The sequence below is a fragment of the Melanotaenia boesemani genome, chromosome 5 (genome assembly GCF_017639745.1).
Source record: "Melanotaenia boesemani isolate fMelBoe1 chromosome 5, fMelBoe1.pri, whole genome shotgun sequence".
In the NCBI taxonomy this organism is placed as follows: domain Eukaryota; kingdom Metazoa; phylum Chordata; class Actinopteri; order Atheriniformes; family Melanotaeniidae; genus Melanotaenia; species Melanotaenia boesemani.
The window spans coordinates 25,111,976-25,131,006 of record NC_055686.1 but is presented as its reverse complement, the minus strand read 5'-3'; the positions used below and the strand labels follow the sequence as shown (position 1 = coordinate 25,131,006).

General features: G+C 45.0%; 2 protein-coding genes across 3 annotated transcripts in view; one reads left to right on the top strand and one right to left on the bottom strand.

Annotated features, from left to right (window-relative positions):
* The window catches only part of LOC121639980 (titin-like), a 618,411-nt gene that overhangs the window by 553,405 nt on the left and 45,975 nt on the right, over positions 1 to 19,031 (top strand). The window lies entirely within an intron of this gene.
* On the bottom strand, positions 10,751 to 13,585 carry LOC121640000. 2 transcript variants are annotated; one of them, XM_041985648.1, is made up of 3 exons: positions 11,173 to 13,585; positions 11,023 to 11,083; positions 10,751 to 10,846 (listed from the first exon to the last, which is right to left on the bottom strand). In XM_041985648.1, exon 1 carries the CDS (start codon positions 13,571 to 13,573, stop codon positions 11,516 to 11,518), a length of 2,058 nt encoding a protein of 685 aa, XP_041841582.1. In that variant the 5' UTR covers positions 13,574 to 13,585; the 3' UTR covers positions 10,751 to 10,846; positions 11,023 to 11,083; positions 11,173 to 11,515. The 2 variants fall into 2 exon arrangements, with proteins under 2 accessions (XP_041841582.1, XP_041841581.1); XM_041985647.1 differs by having other exon boundaries at positions 10,751 to 11,083.

Genomic DNA, 19,031 nt, shown 5'->3' with positions numbered 1-19,031 from the left:
AGGGAAACAGCATCTTTTCTGCAGGTTCTGCTGCATCTGTCAGTCATTATTTTTGTCCCACTACTGGGACAGGGTCCCTGTCCATCACGGAGCTGTGTTACATAATCAATAACTGATGCATCTTTTCACTGGACTGAAACACGCTTTTCAGTCTGGAATTATATGACAGCAGCGCGGCTATAATGCAAGAAATGATGCTGGGAATAATGGTGAAATATGTGTGCAAGTCTCTATAAACATCTAAAACCAGCCGATCGTCATGATAATAAAACATTCAGGAGGAAGTTTTCTTGGTTCTGTCTGACAGCAGCATATACGGCTCGTTTTAAAAGTGCTGTGGGTTTTAAAAGATTTATATTTTTCTTAATCCTATTTCATTCCTTGAATGGGGCAACAAAGCATTTTCTTTTTTTCTTTTTCTTAAATGACAAAGAATCTCCTCTTCATCCAGACGTAGTTAGTGCTCAAATTTCTCTCTGCAGCGTTTATTTACTTTTTTTCACGTTTATTTTAATGAGATCTTTGGCAGCAATTCCTTCTTTCTTTCTCTCCACCACTTCGAGGAGAAACGAAAGCGATTTCTCTTTCACTTCTAAAGCGAAGTGTTGTCTCTATATATGGTTAAATGAGGGCTTTTCTGATTGCAAATGACCATGCTTGGGTACGGGCATGGTGATTTAGAACAGAGAGTACTTACAGCTGTGTGCACCCACGTTTGATAAATCCGGATTTTTTTTGTACTCAGGACAACATTAAAAATTTTAGTCCTACGCAAAAATTTGGAACCTTATGTAGAAATTTGGAACCTTTTGTACACATGGTTGATAAATGAGGCCCCAGGGGTCACCTTTAGGTCACACTACATCGACTGTTTTGGGAAGCTGTTTTCTAGCATGATCATGATGAGACTGTTGATGTGTGTAGTGAGTTTCTATACTGTATAACAGTGGAGTTATTGATCAATATTGGTATTATTATTGAAATCGCAATAAAAAAAATTATACAAAAGCATATTTTCCCAGAACTGCTGTTGTAGTCTAATCATGAGGAGATCATTGATGTGTGTAGTGAGTTGTTACTTCCTCACTCTGCTGCTGACTGTTCTCTTCACTCGGGTCAGATGGATTCTCCGTCTGTAGCTCTCTGATGTCTGCCTCTTTCTGCATCTGCTCCCGTCTGCCTTGTCTTGCAGGGCGCACAGTGTTGGTGGGTCGAACTGATGGGTGCCTCCGATGCAAGGATGATGTCCAGTCTGGATCAGGCTGGTGCACTTCATATGCTGGTTTTCCTGCAACCACAAGATCGGTTTCATTTGGACAGCTAGTCACCACCGAATATATATATATATATATATATATATATATATATATATATATATGAGCTTTAGACTACTAAATAGACAAACAGTATATTGTTGGCCTGCTTTACTACCATCTGCTCTCTCAAATCACAAGTGGAAATCGCATACATAAAACTTTGTGTCATATTATGCTTACTTCTTACCTTTAGTTTTATAATAATTCACTCAGCAATGTTTTTCTTTGGAATAAAAAACACCTATGAAACGATCTCTACCGACCTCCCTCTTTGTTTACAAGAGAGGCTAGTTAGGAAGCTAACTAAGGTTAGCTAAAAGGGAGACAGTGACTTTAAGAAGCAAACGATAGCATATTCAGCATCACTATTATAAACTACAACAACAAGAACCTTACGTACCTGTATGGAAATCCCAGGAGCAAGCACATGAAGGGGGATGCAATGGGAAAAGTGATGTCCTTCCATCTCAATGCTGGAACCGAGGCTATTCGACGCCTCTTTGTTATTTCCTCAACCTGCTGTCCATGTTTTCTTTTCCGGGTGGGAAACATCGAATATTGTTGTCATATTCATTTCCCCTTTTGTCATTTGACTTTGTATGTGTTGCCTAGCTCAGCAAGCTAAGACGTTGAGTCGACCAGAGTTTTTCTCCCGGATACACTCGGGACCACAATGCATTGGGAACTAGCGGAGGCGCTACGTCACCTGACAAAGACCCATTATCACGTTTGTACAATATAATTATCACGTTTGTACAATATAATTATCACGTTTGTACAATATAATTATCACGTTTGTACAATATATTATCACGTTTGTACAATATAATTATCACGTTTGTACAATATATTATCACGTTCGTACAATATAATTATCACGTTTGTACAATATAATATCACGTTTGTACAATATAATTATCACGTTTGTACAATATAATATCACGTTCGTACAATATAATTATCACGTTTGTACAATATAATTATCACGTTTGTACAATGTAATTATCACGTTTATACAATATAATATCACGTTCGTACAATATATTATCACGTTTGTACAATATAGGTATCACGTTTGTACAATATATTATCACGTTTGTACAATATAATATCACGTTTGTACAATATAGGTAACACGTTTGTACAATATACGTATCACGTTATAACGTGATAGTGCTCGAAAATTTATTTTCTTCCATGACAGCAATACGCTTCCGTACAAAACAACTTAACTGATCTTAAATAAAACCCAGCCCGTTGCAGGCCTGTTCGGTGCTTGTGTGCGGTGGGCCTTAAAACTGTAATGGCCGATTCACTCAAACTGAGCATAAAATAAAAGCACGTGCATTGGAAAGAATGTACTCACGGATCCAGAGTTATGTCAGTAAGGGCAGAAAGGAAATGGGGAATACAGGCCTCTCTATGGCCAATGGTGATGGGGATGACTGTCACCAAAAGGAGAAAACCGGCAGGACACGGGCCATGTGCGACAGGGTACCGCAGCCAAACCGCAGGGGTCACAAAACAGCAGGGCCATCGGCTGGAAACCAGTCTCTCTCTCACCAACGTCCGGCTCCTCTTGCAAGTCACACTGAAAGTTCTTATCAGGACCACGGGTAGTTGACCTTCACAACGAACTTTAATGCTTCCTACACCACGATGCCTTCTCGATTAGCTCTCTGTTCAACAGCTTCTTTATCTCTTTTTTCTCGCGTGCCCACTACTCTCCACACTAACCTGTGCCAGTAGTCCCGCCCCTTAACGGGTGATGGTACTCTGATTGGCTCGTGAGGATAAACAACCAATTGCAAAACAGGAATCAGAAAATTGACCTAAACAGGTAACAGGTTAGGTTACACATTACCACAGTTTCTCTCCTCTCTTAGATAAACCCAAGACTTTGATATGAATTTATCTTTTAACTGTAAATAGTCTCATTAACTTGTACATATTATATTTATGCTTTTAAACCAGCATGCTTTTTAACCATTTTAACCATCATGAACTCTATTTACAAACTCTTTTCTGAAACTTATACTTTTATTACACTTGTAATTGTCTTTTATGCCCTGTAACTTATATGAACTGTGTACAGGGCTACAATGACTTTATGCACTTCTAATGGTTGCTGTATCTTTCCATTGAGTCATTGTTCAGGTTTATCTGTACCATCTTAGTACGTAAAAAGAAAAAAACTGCTTAGTTCTTTTTTTGGGGCGGCAGTAAGAAATGAGGAAGTGGATTTATTTATTGTCAAATGTCACTGCAGCAGAAAGCAGACAGAGCTGAAATTAGAGCTTTTTATTCATTCTAATAATTTAGGGTCAGTTAAGATCTGCATGCAAAGAGCTTTGCTGATATTTTCTGTGTTGCAGTTTGGGGGAAGCAGGGTTATTTTTATTAGCAAGCATACTTTACGTTTTATCTGCTCACTGATCTCCAGCACACTAAATGTGTTTACACTTAAGAAGAAAGGAACCTTGTTGTGAACCCTTTGTTACTGTTGGTCCTTTTATTAATAATAATAATAATTTATTTGTAAAGCAAGAACAATTTCAAAGTGCTACAAAAATCTAATAAAACAATGATACAAACAAAAACACATCAACAATTTAAAAAAAAATATCTTAGCATGTTGGACCCACCTCTGGCCTGATGGCAGAAATAACCACTTTCTTTTGAGTATTATCAACAGGTTGAGCGTCTTGATTTACACACAACCTGTTGTTGGTACCTGTTTCCTGAACATTAACACATAAGTACATAAGTATATTTTATACAACATAAAAGTGCTTTGTTTACGGCTCTCTGCTGTCATTTTACAGCCAGTAAAAATAGAAATGTCCTCATTCAGAGGAAGAGCAGAGCTACAACACCTTTACCGTCATCAAAGCTAACAAATATAAGTACATTAGAAGTTTAGTTGTTAATGAGCTATGCTAACTGCATTTTACAATAACCAGGTCTCAACCAGCAGTAAAGACTGACACCAGTCACCATGAACAAGAGCACGATACCTGATTGTGTTTCATTCAGATCCAGTGCATTATGTCTCTGTTAGCCATAACAGTTAGAAGCATATGAACATAGTTGGTAACTAAACAATGCATTGATATTCAAACAGAGATGGATATGCATTAAGCTACTCAAATTATGTCAAGAAAACAGTTTCCATACTCTAGTACCGCCCCTATCACCTTATTCTTCTGCTGATACAAGCCAGGTTGGGTTCATAAGGTTGATGATATAGTACGTTTAAACCAGGCTGCATGTTTATTTTTGATATGTCTGTTGCAAATAGTACTAATCTGTGTTACTGGGAAATGTATCACCTCTGACTAATCTCACTATACTTACCAACAAGTTTAGTCTGTTTGCAGAACTGATGCTTATTGCTTATTTTATTTCCTCACCATTCTGAGTAAAAAGGGGGAAGATGTGTCTGAGTTCCTCAAAAATAATCAGACCTGCTTGCACAGTGCAACAATTAAAAGGAACCACATTTTCACCATCCACTGACTTCACCTCTGCATCAACAGGGTCACCATGAGTGTTGAATGAGGACATTTCTACAACAATAACATGGTTGGGCGTATATAACTGCAGAATATTGTACGCTTACTTTAACAAGACCTCATATGAGTCTTGACTCTCGATAACAGTCGTAGACTCTAAAACATCAGTAGCTTTACAGGCTACTTAAATAAAATCTCCAACAATCTCTATCAGAACTAAAGAAGCTCTTCTGGATGAGAGTGAAATGTTTTCAAGAAACTAAACCCAGTCCAGCTGACTTGACTCAACCTTCGTTGAATATCATGATCTGGATGAATGAGGAGCCTCACAGATAATCAGATACCTGATAATGGCTAACTTACCTGTTAGCTATTATCAGGTATCTGTTGATTCAATGCAAGAAGATGGAAGTGTGAACAGCAAAGCAAACCAGGACAGCAAAGGAGACCAAGATACCACAAGTATAAAATAAAATATAAACCTTAGTTTTTTTTCTTTTCTTTTTATTAAACTTTGTCTCTTCCTCCTTGGTGAGTAGTTATCCCAGATACTAGATTAAAGACGAGAGGTGACAGCACTTTTGCAGTCAAAGCCTCTGAACTCTGGAATGAGCTGCCTGAAAAAAACAGGCCAGTAGTTAATGTCCTCCTTTAATTCTCTTTTTAAAACAGATTTTTATCAGAGACCCTCTCCTGATTTGATCTGATACCACTGATTATACTGGCTGTGTGATTTGCTGTTCTGCAGTTTTATTATATTGTTGTGTTGTTTTTAAGTTTTACTCAAATATTGTGTATGTGAGGAAAAATGTCAGATCTTACTGTCCTCAAAATCTGTGAAGCTATGATGAGATTGTTATGTCCAAAAGGATCAAACAGGGTTTCACTAAAGATCCAAGTGTAAAAACTTTTACACAATCACTGGGAGCTCCCTATGAGACCACTGTCTGATTATCAGTTTGGTTTTGCTTTTCTTAACCATTGAAACTGGTTACGTCAGAACCGATATGACTCATTCATCCATCCATCCATCCATTGTCTGCTGTAATGGTTCACTCCAGAAGATCCGCGAAATCAGCCACACACACTAGAATAAGGGCAAGACCAAAAACAGGGTTTATTGAACAACAAGGATGCAGATTCAGTATTGTAGTGGTTATGCAGGGAGGAGGCAGTAGAGTCCTGTTAGTATAGGAGGACATGGAATCCAGAATCAGGGGGATCCCAGGAGGAAACAGTGATGGTCCACAATCCACAGAAAACCGAGGGTCCGGCAGGCAATGGTCATAACATTGAGGAGAGAGGCAGATACTTACTGGGGCAGGCAGGGTTCAGTAGCCAGTCCGAAACAGAGGTCATATCCGAATAAGCAGCAGGCAAGAAGATCCAACAGGGGATAAGGCAGCAGGGGGTCCAAGGTACGTATCAGGGTCGGCAACAGGAATCTAGAACAAGACAAGAGGAAGGCTGGATATCAACAGGAGAAGAGTAGTTGACCATCTGGCAAGGAAGCCTGAACAGAAGAGGGTTTGAAAGGAGTGGGGAACTGGTGACAATGGTTTGGCAATCAGGGCGGCTCCAGTTGGAGCAGATGAGCCTGATTAGGGAAGTGCAGGCAGCAACCCTGACAGTCTGCTGCTTATCCGGAGTCGGGTATCTGGGGTAGCTGCATAAGCAGGGAAACCCAGACTGCCCTCTAACCAACCACATTCACCAGCTCATTCGGGGGGGGATCCCGAGGCGTTCCCAGGCCAGCCGAGACAAGTAGTCTGTCCAGCGTGTCCTGGGTATTCCCTGGGGCCTCTTTGTGGAGGGACCTGCCCGGAACACCTCACCAGGGAGGCGTCCAGCAGGCACCCTAACCAGATGCCCGAGCCACCTCATCTGGCTCCTCTTGATGCGGAGGAGCAGCGGCTCTACTCTGAGCCCCTCCTGGAGCAAAGCCTCAACGTACAGGCGCCAAGTCGGGGGGCAATAAGCATACCCACATCTGCTCGGCGCCTCTCACCGGGAGCAACTCCAGAATGGCAGAGGGTCCAGCCCCTCTCAAGGACAGTGGTTCCAGAGCCTAAGCCGTGTGTTGAGGTGAATCCAAGTATAACTAGCTGGAATCGCTCAACCTCAAGTTGGAGAAAATAACTGTTGTTTCTTCTTTCTGTGCATGTTTGTTGTAGCTGTGCTATGCATCCATCCATCCATCCATCTTCTATACCAGCTTAACCCAATTCAGAAAACTGGAATGTTTATCAGCTGCCACTGGGTGAGAAGTGGGGTACACCCTGGACACGTCAACACTAATCTTAAGTCAGTGCTTGGTACGTTTGTTACAATACATAAAACATTAAAACATTACAGCGGGGTGCAGGAAACAATAACAAGTGCATTAAAAACAAACCTTAAAAGAAATCAAATAAAAAGAAAAAGAAAAAAAAGCTACAATTAAAGAGATACAATGCAAGATATAAAGTTCCAGTGTGAGGAATTTCCAGTTGTTTTTTTTTTAATAGGCAGCAAATAGAAAAGTTTTTAAACCCCCTGATTTAAAATTGACGAGAGTTTCAGCAAACCTGCCGATTTTTGGAAATTTGTTCCACATGTGAGGAGAATAAAAGCTAAACAATGCCTCAGGTTCATTTCATGCCTCGATGAACCTGTTTGAAATAAATGACCTCCTTCTGCAACTGGCTGCTGGACTTCCTCAGTCAGAGATTACAAGCAGTACATGTTGGAAACAACACCTCAAGATGCATCACACTGAGCACAGGGGCTCCCCAAGGCTGTGTGCTCAGTCCCCTGCTTTTCACCCTGCTGACACACAACTACAACACAACCTACAGCACAAATCACCAGGTGAAGTTTGTGGACGACACAACTCTGGTGGGTCTCATCATCAAGGGCGACAAGACTCACTACAGCAAAGAGCTCAATCTTCTGACCACATGGTGCAGAGACAAAAACCTCCTGCTGAATGTCAGCAAGACCGAGGAGATTGTTGTCAACTTCCAGAAAGACAACACCCCTACACCCGTCACTGACCATCGATGGTGCTGCTGTGGAGAGAGTGAGCAGCTCCAAATTCCTGAGGTTGAACATCAGTGAAGACCTCTCCTGGACTACCAACACTGCATCACTGGTGAGGAAAGCCCCGCGGCGCCTCTACTTCTTGCACAAACTCAAGCAGGCAAGAGCTCCACCATCCATCATGACCACATTCTACAGAGGAACCACTGAGATCATCTTTTCCAGCTGCATCACTGTGTGGGGAAGGAGCTGCACTGACTACAACAGCAGAGCCCTGCAGCGCATAGTGAACCCAGCTGGAAGGATCATTGGTGCACCACTTCCCTCCCTGAAGGACATATACACCACCCACCTCACCCACAAAGTGATCACAATGTGAGTGATGCAAGCCACCCTGCACACAAACTGTTCAGCTACCTGCCCTCTGGTAGAGGTATAGAGTCTCAGTTCCCGTACCACCAGACTCACTTTGCTTGTACATAGTACCACAACTAATACAAACAACTTTGCTGCTACTTTCAAATCACTGTGAACCCTGTAGTGTCATTGTTACAGTCAGCCTTAGGATCAGTTCATACCCTAAATCATTACACTTTATTAATTATCACTGTGTAATGTCAGATACTTGTTGTGCCTGTGCACTTTTTATTTTTTAATGGTTACTTCAGTGTTGAAATGTCCTGTCTTCACTGCAGGACCGTGGGAAATGTAATCTTAATTCTGTTGTATGACTTGCACATGTGAAGAAACTGACAATAAAGCTGACTTTGAATTTGATTTTAGTTCATGCCTCTACTGGATTATCTGCAGCATGTTTTCACAGTGAGCTCATGTTTCCTTTCTGTGCTGCAGGATTAAAATGGGTAAGTGGAAGTTTCAAGCCAAACATGCTGCTTTCTGCACATCATACTGTATTTACTCCTGACTGACAAGAAAACAAGAAGGAAGTTATAAACAGTTATAAACTGAGTTCAAGGCATAAAGCAAAGTAGAAAATATCTTCATATTTGCTCAATCCATCTCTTTGATGACTTGTCCTCACATAATGTTTCAGAAAAAACTAAATATTGGCCATCCTGTTGTACATTCACTAAGTGTGAAAACGCATAATGCACATTGCATTATACTTCAGTCAAAAAAACTGAAGCACATTTTTCACAGTTTGACACATTTTATCTGCTATAAACACACTAGCTCTGAGCTGAAAGTGATGCATGAGGTCATTCTTGTTCTCACACCTCCTTGTATGTGGTGAAGAACTGGAAAGTTGGCCTGTCAGTTTGTTCTCAGGCCCTAGAAGCCTAATAATGTTTGACACAACAAAGCAAATTATTCTTTAATTTAGTGTTTTATCTAGTTTCCACTCTAAAGATAACATTTTTAAGGTTACCATAGCAACATGGCTGAAAAACAAAGGCATCTCAAATAAGAATTGTTCATCTTTACAATTTCACAAAACATTTTCTGCTTTAATCTGCAGCATTCTGATGTTTCCCAGCAGGAGTTTGTATCATGAAGAGACGATCAATGTTCTTCACTTCACCTGTCAGAGTTTTTAACATTGTGGCTGTAAATGCTGTCTTTTCACTTGGTTCTTTTTGTGAAACAAAAATGTTTAGCTTCAGCTCAGTGACACATTCAGTCAACGGTTTGGGGTCTAAACCACAATCCCACCACAATGTGGGAACATCTGCAGACTGTAGCATCAATACAATGAAACACTGAACTAAACATGACAAATATAGAGATAAAGAGATTTTAAATCTATTCCAGGCAGGTTTGACACTACAGAATAGAAATACTTTATTAATCCCTTCGGAGAGCCCTCAGGGAAATTTGGGTATATACATCCATATGAGAGTTTTTATTTATAAACAGATCTGATCTATAGATGCACCAGAGGAATGATGTGTGGGTGTTGCAGAGGGAAATAACAAACAGAGCTCTGAGATGGAGAAAACCACAGTGGGTAGCAGACAAAAGCACAAGGTATTTATAACAACTGTGGTTAGGCTGAACTACTTTAACAGTTTTCTGTGGGGATGAATGAGCTGCTGTGGTGCTACTTCCTACTCTGTGGGGCTCAGAGTAAAGTCCAGGACTGACCTGGATCCTCTGATCAGCTTCTGTTCAGTTCTTTCCTGCCCTGTTCTGTACATTCACCACCCCAGCAGACCACACAGTAATACATGCTGATGCTAGCACAGTGTTGTATGTTTTCAGCAGTGACTTCCTAACTCCAAAAGACCTCGGCCTTCTCATCTAGTGGAGATGAGTTTGGTCTTTCTTGTATAGAGCATCTGTGGTGGGTCAGTCCAGTTTATTGTTGAGGTGAACACCCAGTCACTGGTATACTGGTGCATGCCATGCAGCTACAGTGAAGTCAAGAGAAACACAAACACAGATTTACTGAATGTAACAGAAACAAACAGAAGGAATAGAAGTCGACAACATAACAAAGATGGAGGTTTATGATGTTGTAATATTTCTTTAGGGATTATATTAATTAAGACTTTGCACAGACCTCTGTACATGAAAACAGCTAAAGTGTTTCTGCAGTGGACAGGAAATGTAACCATGACAAGCAATTGCTGCCGTCAAAACTACCAACGCCGTCTGAGTTCTGTGTGAAAGGGAAGGAAACGGAGGTGGTTTTTGTTTGAGAAGACAAGTTAGAAAGACATTAGTCTCACATGTGTGACCCGGTCGTATAGGGAGGAGACAGGACACAAAGACTAATTTTCTGTGGGTATTTTATTCCCCGACTGCACCAAATGGGCACAGTATTAACTCTGGTTTGAGTCAGAACAATTGGGAATTGGTAAGACAATAAAATGAAAAAGTAGCTATCATCAACTTCACCCAAAGATGTTTTCCCACTATCCGAGGGTCCTAACTCGGTCACAGTTGACCCCTGTAGTTGACAAATAAATCTCTTTTGGCTCTATTAAATAACAGTAACAATTTCCATACGCTACAGACAACAGTAGCGACCTTAACCCAAAAAGAAAGACAGAAAACAGGACAAAATGCACGTAAATACATGACATCCTCCACCTATTCCATGTTAAAGTGCTATTTTTAACTGCATTACAACCATATTCCCGGATTAAATGGAATATAAACTCTTCTCAGGAAGTTCTGATACAAAAGAAAAGAAATAAACTCACTTAATCTGCTGACCTCCTGACTGTTAGGCCTCACAGGACTTTACACAGAACGTTCTCCCCTCTGATACAAAAACATACAAAGTGCTTACAATGGATGAAACACGACAAACAAACAGTTTTCAACGATATGAGAACACCGTCACAACTCACGCCGACCCGCTCTTCAGGCTGCTCATGGCGAGTTCGCTGGCAGACGTTGTGCACGTTTCACCGATCGTATGACTTGATATACTCTTTCTTTAACCCAGTGTTACAACGTTCACGATGCTCGCTTTCCTCCTCTTTTCCTTCCCACGAGGTCCAGTCTCTGACGCTGCGTGCGTGCATACGTACTCAATGTAGCGCCGCTCTTAAAGGGGCAGTGTCCCTAACATAATCCTCCGCCACCATTATGGCATCACACTCTACAGGAGTAGATCTTAAGAATAATGATACATTCCACTAGTGTAATAACCCAAGTTCGTGCTTAAGTGTTCATTATTAGTCCACTTGGTTACATTCTCCCCTGCAACAAGTCAACGTCCTCGGTGACTCCCTGTTCCTCCAACAGTCCCTTAAGTTTGGTGGTATAAAGGATCACACCCGCCAACATCTGGGACAACGCATCTGGGCTGGGCGGCACAGCATTACATGCTGACCGGGGTAAGTTAAATGGGTTGGAGTGTACCCCGGCTGTTTCTCTCCTACTCCTGCGTGGACCAGGCGTGGATGGACCCACATCAACTTTTCCGCTCCCTGAGACTGGAGCTGGGTTCACCTGTGGCTCTCCAACAGGTGAGCTGACATCTTGTCGTCCATGGGAGAGGTAAGTGTCCGAGCACTCCCCTAGGGCAACGTCAGAGCTCCCCCTTTCCTCAGGTCCCAGCGGGTCCTCACTCGCCCCCGCTGCAACCTCGCTCTCCGACTCCTCGACCATGAGATCCCAGTTTCCAGGATCTCGAGTTCCTGGCCGTCTCACTGAGTCCTGAAGCTCCTCCATCAAGATGAACTCCGGATATGCGATCTCCGGCTCCTGGCACCCATCTGTAGAGCGGGCCTCCGGAACATCGCGTCTTAACCTGGGTGCAGGTGGGGGCCCCACACACGGCCTCAAGTTGGACCGGTGCACGTTTCTCACCGGGCCTCCTTCCAGAGGCGCTACTGTATACGTGGTCCCCTGGATGTCCACCACTTTGTACACCGTGGCCCCCCAAGCATCCTGGATCTTATTTCTTCCTGGTGGCCGGTAACGGAGATACACCAGTTGCCCAATCTCGACAGGAGGACAGAACACCTTGTCTTGTTGTAGAACCACCCTCTCCGCCGCTTTCCGTTCGGAGTATTCCCTGGCCCGGGCATGGGCATCCTGCAGGCGCTCCTGGTGTGTCGCCAACCAATCCAGTTTCTCGTCTTTCACTGGCTCTTGGCCCAACAACGCATCGATCGGTAAGTGTGGGTGGACCCCGAACAGTAAGTAATGGGGCGAATACCCTGTAGTGGAGTGCGGCGTGACATTGTACGCATACACCAGCTCTGACAGATGTTCGGGCCACCGCCGCTTCTGTTCGGGGGGAAGTGTGCGCAGGAGGTTGTGCAGGGTCCTATTGAATCTTTCGCATTGCGGGTTGCCCTGGGGATGGTGAGGTGTGGTTCGAGTCTTTTTGACCCCATACAGTCTGCATAATTCGGCGATCACCGCGCTCTCGAAATTCCTGCCCTGATCCGAATGTAAGCGCTCCGGCACCCCATACTTCAGGAACCAGTCTTTCAGGATTATTTTGGCTGTGGTATCCGCTTTCTGGTCTCGTGTGGCGAAAGCCTGACTGAACTTGGTGAACACGTCCGTTATTACTAGGACGTTCTCTCGACCGTCTGTTGCCCGTTCAAGGGTGGTGTAATCTACGGCAACCACTTCGAGAGGACGGGTGGCCAAAAAGGAGGTTTGGGGTGCCTGAATTCTGGGCTGCGGCATTTTCGTTAGCACACACCTCTGACATTCCTTAACCCACTGCTCCACATCACCATACATCCCTCCCCAGAAACATCTCTGCTTCAACAGCCCCATCGTCCGTTCGATGCCCTGGTGCCCCATTTGATCATGCACACTTTTCAACACTTGTTCTTTGAGACAGGTAGGTAATAGCAACTGGTAACACTCTCCGAGGTGAGGATCCTCCACCACCCGGTACAGGAGCCCATCCTTTTCCCTAATCCGGGGCCACTGCTTCAACATAGACTGCACCGGCTTAGGCAGCCCCCGCTTCTCCTGCCAAGTAGGTTTTCTCTGCCTGCACCAAAACTCCCTTAAGGCACTTATGGTCGGATCTGCTGCCTGAAACCGCTTGAGCTCTGCCAGAGAATAACCAGGCATGGTGGGGGTGTTGTCGTGTACGGTCTCGTGGAAAACTGTCTCACCCGCCTCTGAACCCTGTAGCTGGCTGATTTTAGCAGACTCCACTCCTGCTTTAACTAAGTCCGAGCCTAGCTTCGTACCTGCCCTGAGCATGTTGCATATGGCTACACAGCCATCATACTCGGCATCCTCACTTTCAGGTTCTGGTTCGTCCAACATTGGTCTCCTCGAGAGGGCGTCAGCGGCAGTGTTGCAACGACCAGGACGATACTTAACGTCAAAGTCGAACACAGACAGCTGAGCAACCCATCTCTGCTGAATGGCTCCTAAGTTAGCCGTGGACAGGTGGCACAGAGGGTTGTTATCGGTTATTATGGTGAACTTAGACCCCAGTAGATAACCCCGAAACTTTTCTGTCACTGCCCATTTTAAAGCTAGGAGCTCAAGCTTCATGCTGCTGTAGTACTGATCATTCTTTTCAGCCCCTCTGAGCCTCCTGCTGGCATAAGCTATGACTTTCTTCTTCCCCCCCTGCGTTTGGTAAAGAACAGCGCCTAATCCTAGGCCGCTAGCGTCTGTCTCCAGGGTAAACGGAAGGTTAAAATCCGCATAGCCCAGGGTGGGAGCACTAGTTAGCTTTCCTTTGAGTGCCTCGAATGCTTGTAGGCACTGCGGTGTCCAGGCCGAGGCGAAAAGCTGCTTAGACCTGACCTGGCTTTCCTCCTTAAGACACCCGTTTACTACATCATGGAGCGGCCCCGCGACCTGAGAGAAACCCTCAATAAATCTCCTGTAGTAACTACAAAATCCCAGGAAGGACCTCAACTCCTTCACCGTGTTCGGAACGGGCCACTTCGTCACCGCGCTTATTTTGTCCGGATCCGCGCCTATTCCCTGTGCCGAGACTTCATGGCCCAGAAACCGGACCTTGGGCTGGAGAAAATGGCATTTTCCCACTTTGACCTTTAACCCAGTCCCCTGCAGTCTTTTCAGGACAGTCTCGAGCCTCGCTACATGTTCCTGGAACGACGTGGAAAACACAAGAAGATCATCCAAATAGATCAACACCACCTGAAAGACCAAATCACTCATTGTGGCCTGCATGAGCCGTTGAAAGGTCGCAGGGGCGTTGCACAGCCCAAACGGCATCCTCACGTACTCATACAGGCCAAACGGTGTGGTAAATGCTGTTTTGTGTCTGTCTTTCTCATGTACCGCCACCTGGTGGTAACCGCTTGCCAGATCAATGGTCGAGAAGAACTCTGCACCACTTAGGGCATCCAGACTCTCCTCGATGCGAGGGAGGGGAAACGCATCACGCCTAGTCTTCGCATTTAATCGTCGGTAGTCCACGCACAGTCGGAGGCTTCCATCGGATTTACGCACTAAGACTACCGGGGAGGCGTAGCAGCTCGAACTTTCCCGGATCACCCCCTTTCGCAACAGCTCTGAAATGTGTTCCCTGACTTCTTTGTACTGATTAGGGGGAATTCGCCTGTATGGCTGAGAGGCGGGCGCCTCATCTACAACAGGGATTTCGTGTTTAACACAATCCGTGTACCCCAAATCCTCATCCTGAAACGCGAAAACGTCCGCGTATTTTCCCAACAAGGCCTTGACCTCCGCTTGCTGTTCCGGGGTGCCCCCTATGTCTAATCGGTCCAGCAATTCCTGCAAACCCTTGTCAGCTCCCTGACAGTCCCTCTCGTTTAGGGTCACCTGCTCGTGATCGGCGGAAATACGCTCAAACTTGACCTCATACGGGTCCCCTTCCACACATTGGCCCTGGCTGAGAATTCCCAGCCTTGTCTTAGGTGACAACCATACATCCTCGTGGGAGAAGTTAATCACCTGGACTGGGAACACTGAGCTGTTTGTCGACACCAAAGCTGGAAGTGCCAGTAGCCCACCTGGCAACGGGACCTTCCCTGGCTCGAATAACATGCTATCCAGCCGCCTCGTGTTGCCCCTTGCGCAGACTGTCATGATGGATGCGGCCGGGACACGCACCTTGTGTTTGTTCGCAACACGGGCAATAAACACCTTGTCTACAAGCTCTGCTTCCTGTACACGATGGCAGGCCTCTCTCCAGTTGGAATCCAGTTCCCCGCCTACGGAGGTGTCAAACTCTGAGAGCACCAGCTGCCTGCACCGTTTCGCAATGTTCATTCCTATAATACCCGGAGGACCTGGATCCGGCTCCCTGAGGTAGGTTTTACTCGTATTATCGTCTTTGATTATTAAGAACCCACACTCTGGAATGGTGAGCCCCATCACCTGTACATCGAGCTCGACATAACCTAGGTACGGCAGTGGCAACTTATTGGCTGCGGTTATCTTTAACCACTTGGCAGTGCAGTGCATATCTTTATCTTCCCCGTGTAGGTGGTTCCTGAAGAAGCTTTCGGTCAACGTGCTCACATTACTTCCCGTGTCTAACAAGCACCTGAGTTGAACGCCCCCTATCTGAATATCTAACTCGGGGCACTGTCCTACAGCATGCTCCAGGAAGCGCTCCTTGGTTAGGGTTTCTTTTGAGCCTTCTGGCTTACCTCGCATTGCTCGGCTCATCGCAATGGAGGGTTCCCGTTTCCCTGCACCGCTAAGTCTGCGGACGGACTTCTGGTGTTTCGCGTTGCATTGCAGTTTCTGGCCATATGCCCCACCCCTTCGCATCGTAAGCAAATTGGTTGACCGTCCGCCGCGTACCTAGGTTTTGGTTTAGTCCTGACACCCCTACTATCTTCCGGTCCCGCAGTCCGCACTGCGAGCTCTCGTACTGCATTAGTTAACTCCCCGATCGCTTTACCCTGTTGTGCGATTACCTTCATAACCTCCTGCAGGGTCAAAGCCAGATCGCTCCTGTCATTCTTGTCATTCGAGTCTGTCTTTTCTAAGTTTTCGTCAGGCCGATCAGTTACTATGTTTCGATTCCTTGCCACATTAGCACTGCGTGGACGGTCTTCCATAGTCCACATCAATGCTTCCTCTCTGACGTCAAGTAGACTACTCTCGGGTTTTTCTCTAGTGAGTCTACGCAGCTCCCGTCGGAGGGTGGGGTCACGCACACCTTCAATGAACTGATCTCGCAGAGCTAACTGTGTGTCATGTACTGCATTGGGGGACTGCTGAAGGGCAGAGCCGAGCAACTGGGACAGTGCATGTGAATAGTTTCGCAGATCTTCCCCCTCTAGCTGTTGGCGAGCATAGAAAGCGTGCAAAAGCTGAGGGGTGGTGCGCTTCTCCCTAAATGCGTCCCTCAGGTAGGAGTACACCTCTCGTGGCTGCCTCGCCTGACCACCCATCCGTAACTTTACCTCCTCTAGGGCAGGACCTTTTAGCAGAGAAAGGATGTAATCTATCTGCTCCTCCCCAGGCAAACCCCTATTCCTCATTGCCCGCTCCACCTCCTCTATAAACTCATCAACCAGGTAAGCATCTTTTCCTGGTTCCCCACTAAAAGGGGCAATAACCTTTTCTCTTGGAATATACACCACAGATCTGGGTTGAGCATTACCCATGCTAGCAATACTTGACATCACAGCATCGTGCTTTCGGCTCAGTTCAAGAAGCTGTGTTTGCAGCTCCACCAACGGGTTACCTCCATCCTCAAACAGAGAGGCAGATTGTGCGTCTTCCGCTGGGGGGGCTCCAACCCCTGAGGGGCCCGCTTGACTGTCCTCCTGCAACATGTTGCCCCGTCTCAAAGTCCCTTCCTGTAGAATGACGCAGTCACTTGAGATGTGAAGCTACAGGTCAGCAGTCTTTCTCCGGTGGCACTCTTCCTCCCGCCGCTGATGAAGGCGTCCGCTTGTCCGGCTGTACCAGGCACGCAGTGCACGACCACTCCGGGACCCCCACACGACAGCGACCTTCCTCTGGGACCAGGGCCGGAATCTTCCTAGCCACTACTGTTGTCTATAAACGTCTGTAAAAGAGCCTACTCTCTCTCTCTCTCTAAACCCAAACTCGAAACCAACTGGGAATCCCACTTCTGACACCAAAATATGTGACCCGGTCGTATAGGGAGGAGACAGGACACAAAGACTAATTTTCTGTGGGTATTTTATTCCCCGACTGCACCAAATGGGCACAGTATTAACTCTGGTTTGAGTCAGAACAATTGGGAATTGGTAAGACAATAAAATGAAAAAGTAGCTATCATCAACTTCACCCAAAGATGTTTTCCCACTATCCGAGGGTCCTAACTCGGTCACAGTTGACCCCTGTAGTTGACAAATAAATCTCTTTTGGCTCTATTAAATAACAGTAACAATTTCCATACGCTACAGACAACAGTAGCGACCTTAACCCAAAAAGAAAGACAGAAAACAGGACAAAATGCACGTAAATACATGACATCCTCCACCTATTCCATGTTAAAGTGCTATTTTTAACTGCATTACAACCATATTCCCGGATTAAATGGAATATAAACTCTTCTCAGGAAGTTCTGATACAAAAGAAAAGAAATAAACTCACTTAATCTGCTGACCTCCTGACTGTTAGGCCTCACAGGACTTTACACAGAACGTTCTCCCCTCTGATACAAAAACATACAAAGTGCTTACAATGGATGAAACACGACAAACAAACAGTTTTCAACGATATGAGAACACCGTCACAACTCACGCCGACCCGCTCTTCAGGCTGCTCATGGCGAGTTCGCTGGCAGACGTTGTGCACGTTTCACCGATCGTATGACTTGATATACTCTTTCTTTAACCCAGTGTTACAACGTTCACGATGCTCGCTTTCCTCCTCTTTTCCTTCCCACGAGGTCCAGTCTCTGACGCTGCGTGCGTGCATACGTACTCAATGTAGCGCCGCTCTTAAAGGGGCAGTGTCCCTAACATAATCCTCCGCCACCATTATGGCATCACACTCTACAGGAGTAGATCTTAAGAATAATGATACATTCCACTAGTGTAATAACCCAAGTTCGTGCTTAAGTGTTCATTATTAGTCCACTTGGTTACACATGCATGTCAGACGTAACGTCTCCTTCATCATTACTGTTGATGCACATTAGAAGACTTTCTGACTGGCTGTGCAGCAGGACTGGATGTGATGATGGATCACTCTTTTCTCTGTGTGCTGGGGTTATTCTGTAAGTACATCACTGACTTTCTGTCTGCAGATTATAGAAAATATTTCTATATAGTGAGAATGACTGTGTATCATTGGTTTAATGTGTTTCTCTGAGAGCCTGAGAAGAACAGAGCTTAGTGTTTCTTGTTAATCAGATTGTTTACTCTCAAAAGTAAAATTGTGATTTACTTGGGGGGGTACATATTCTGGCAGACCCCTCTGCCAGATTATCCAGCCCCTTCCATTTTTTGACTCCAGATGACTTACAGCCACCAAATTAACAACATTAATCAATAATCACGGTCTGACTCTATTCCCAAAAGTAAAAAAAATGCTGGGTCCAGTAGGTTCCAATTTACTGAGGGGGTGCATATCCTGGCAGACCCCTCTGCCAGAATATGGACCCCTATGAACCTACTACTGAAAGTGATCCATGAATGGCATCTTATGGCTCGGTTGTATGGGCCCCTTTGATAATAGAAACACACAAAACAGTGTACTGGACCACCAACCAAACCGAACCAAACTGCTCAGTGGAAACGAGGCTTTACATGCCGTCCACATGTGAGTTGCTTCAATCTTCAAC

Coding starts and splice junctions, on each gene's coding strand:
- LOC121640000 (XM_041985647.1), bottom strand. CDS start 13,573: ATGTTGGACGAACCAGAACCTGAAAGTGAGGATGCCGAGTATGATGGC.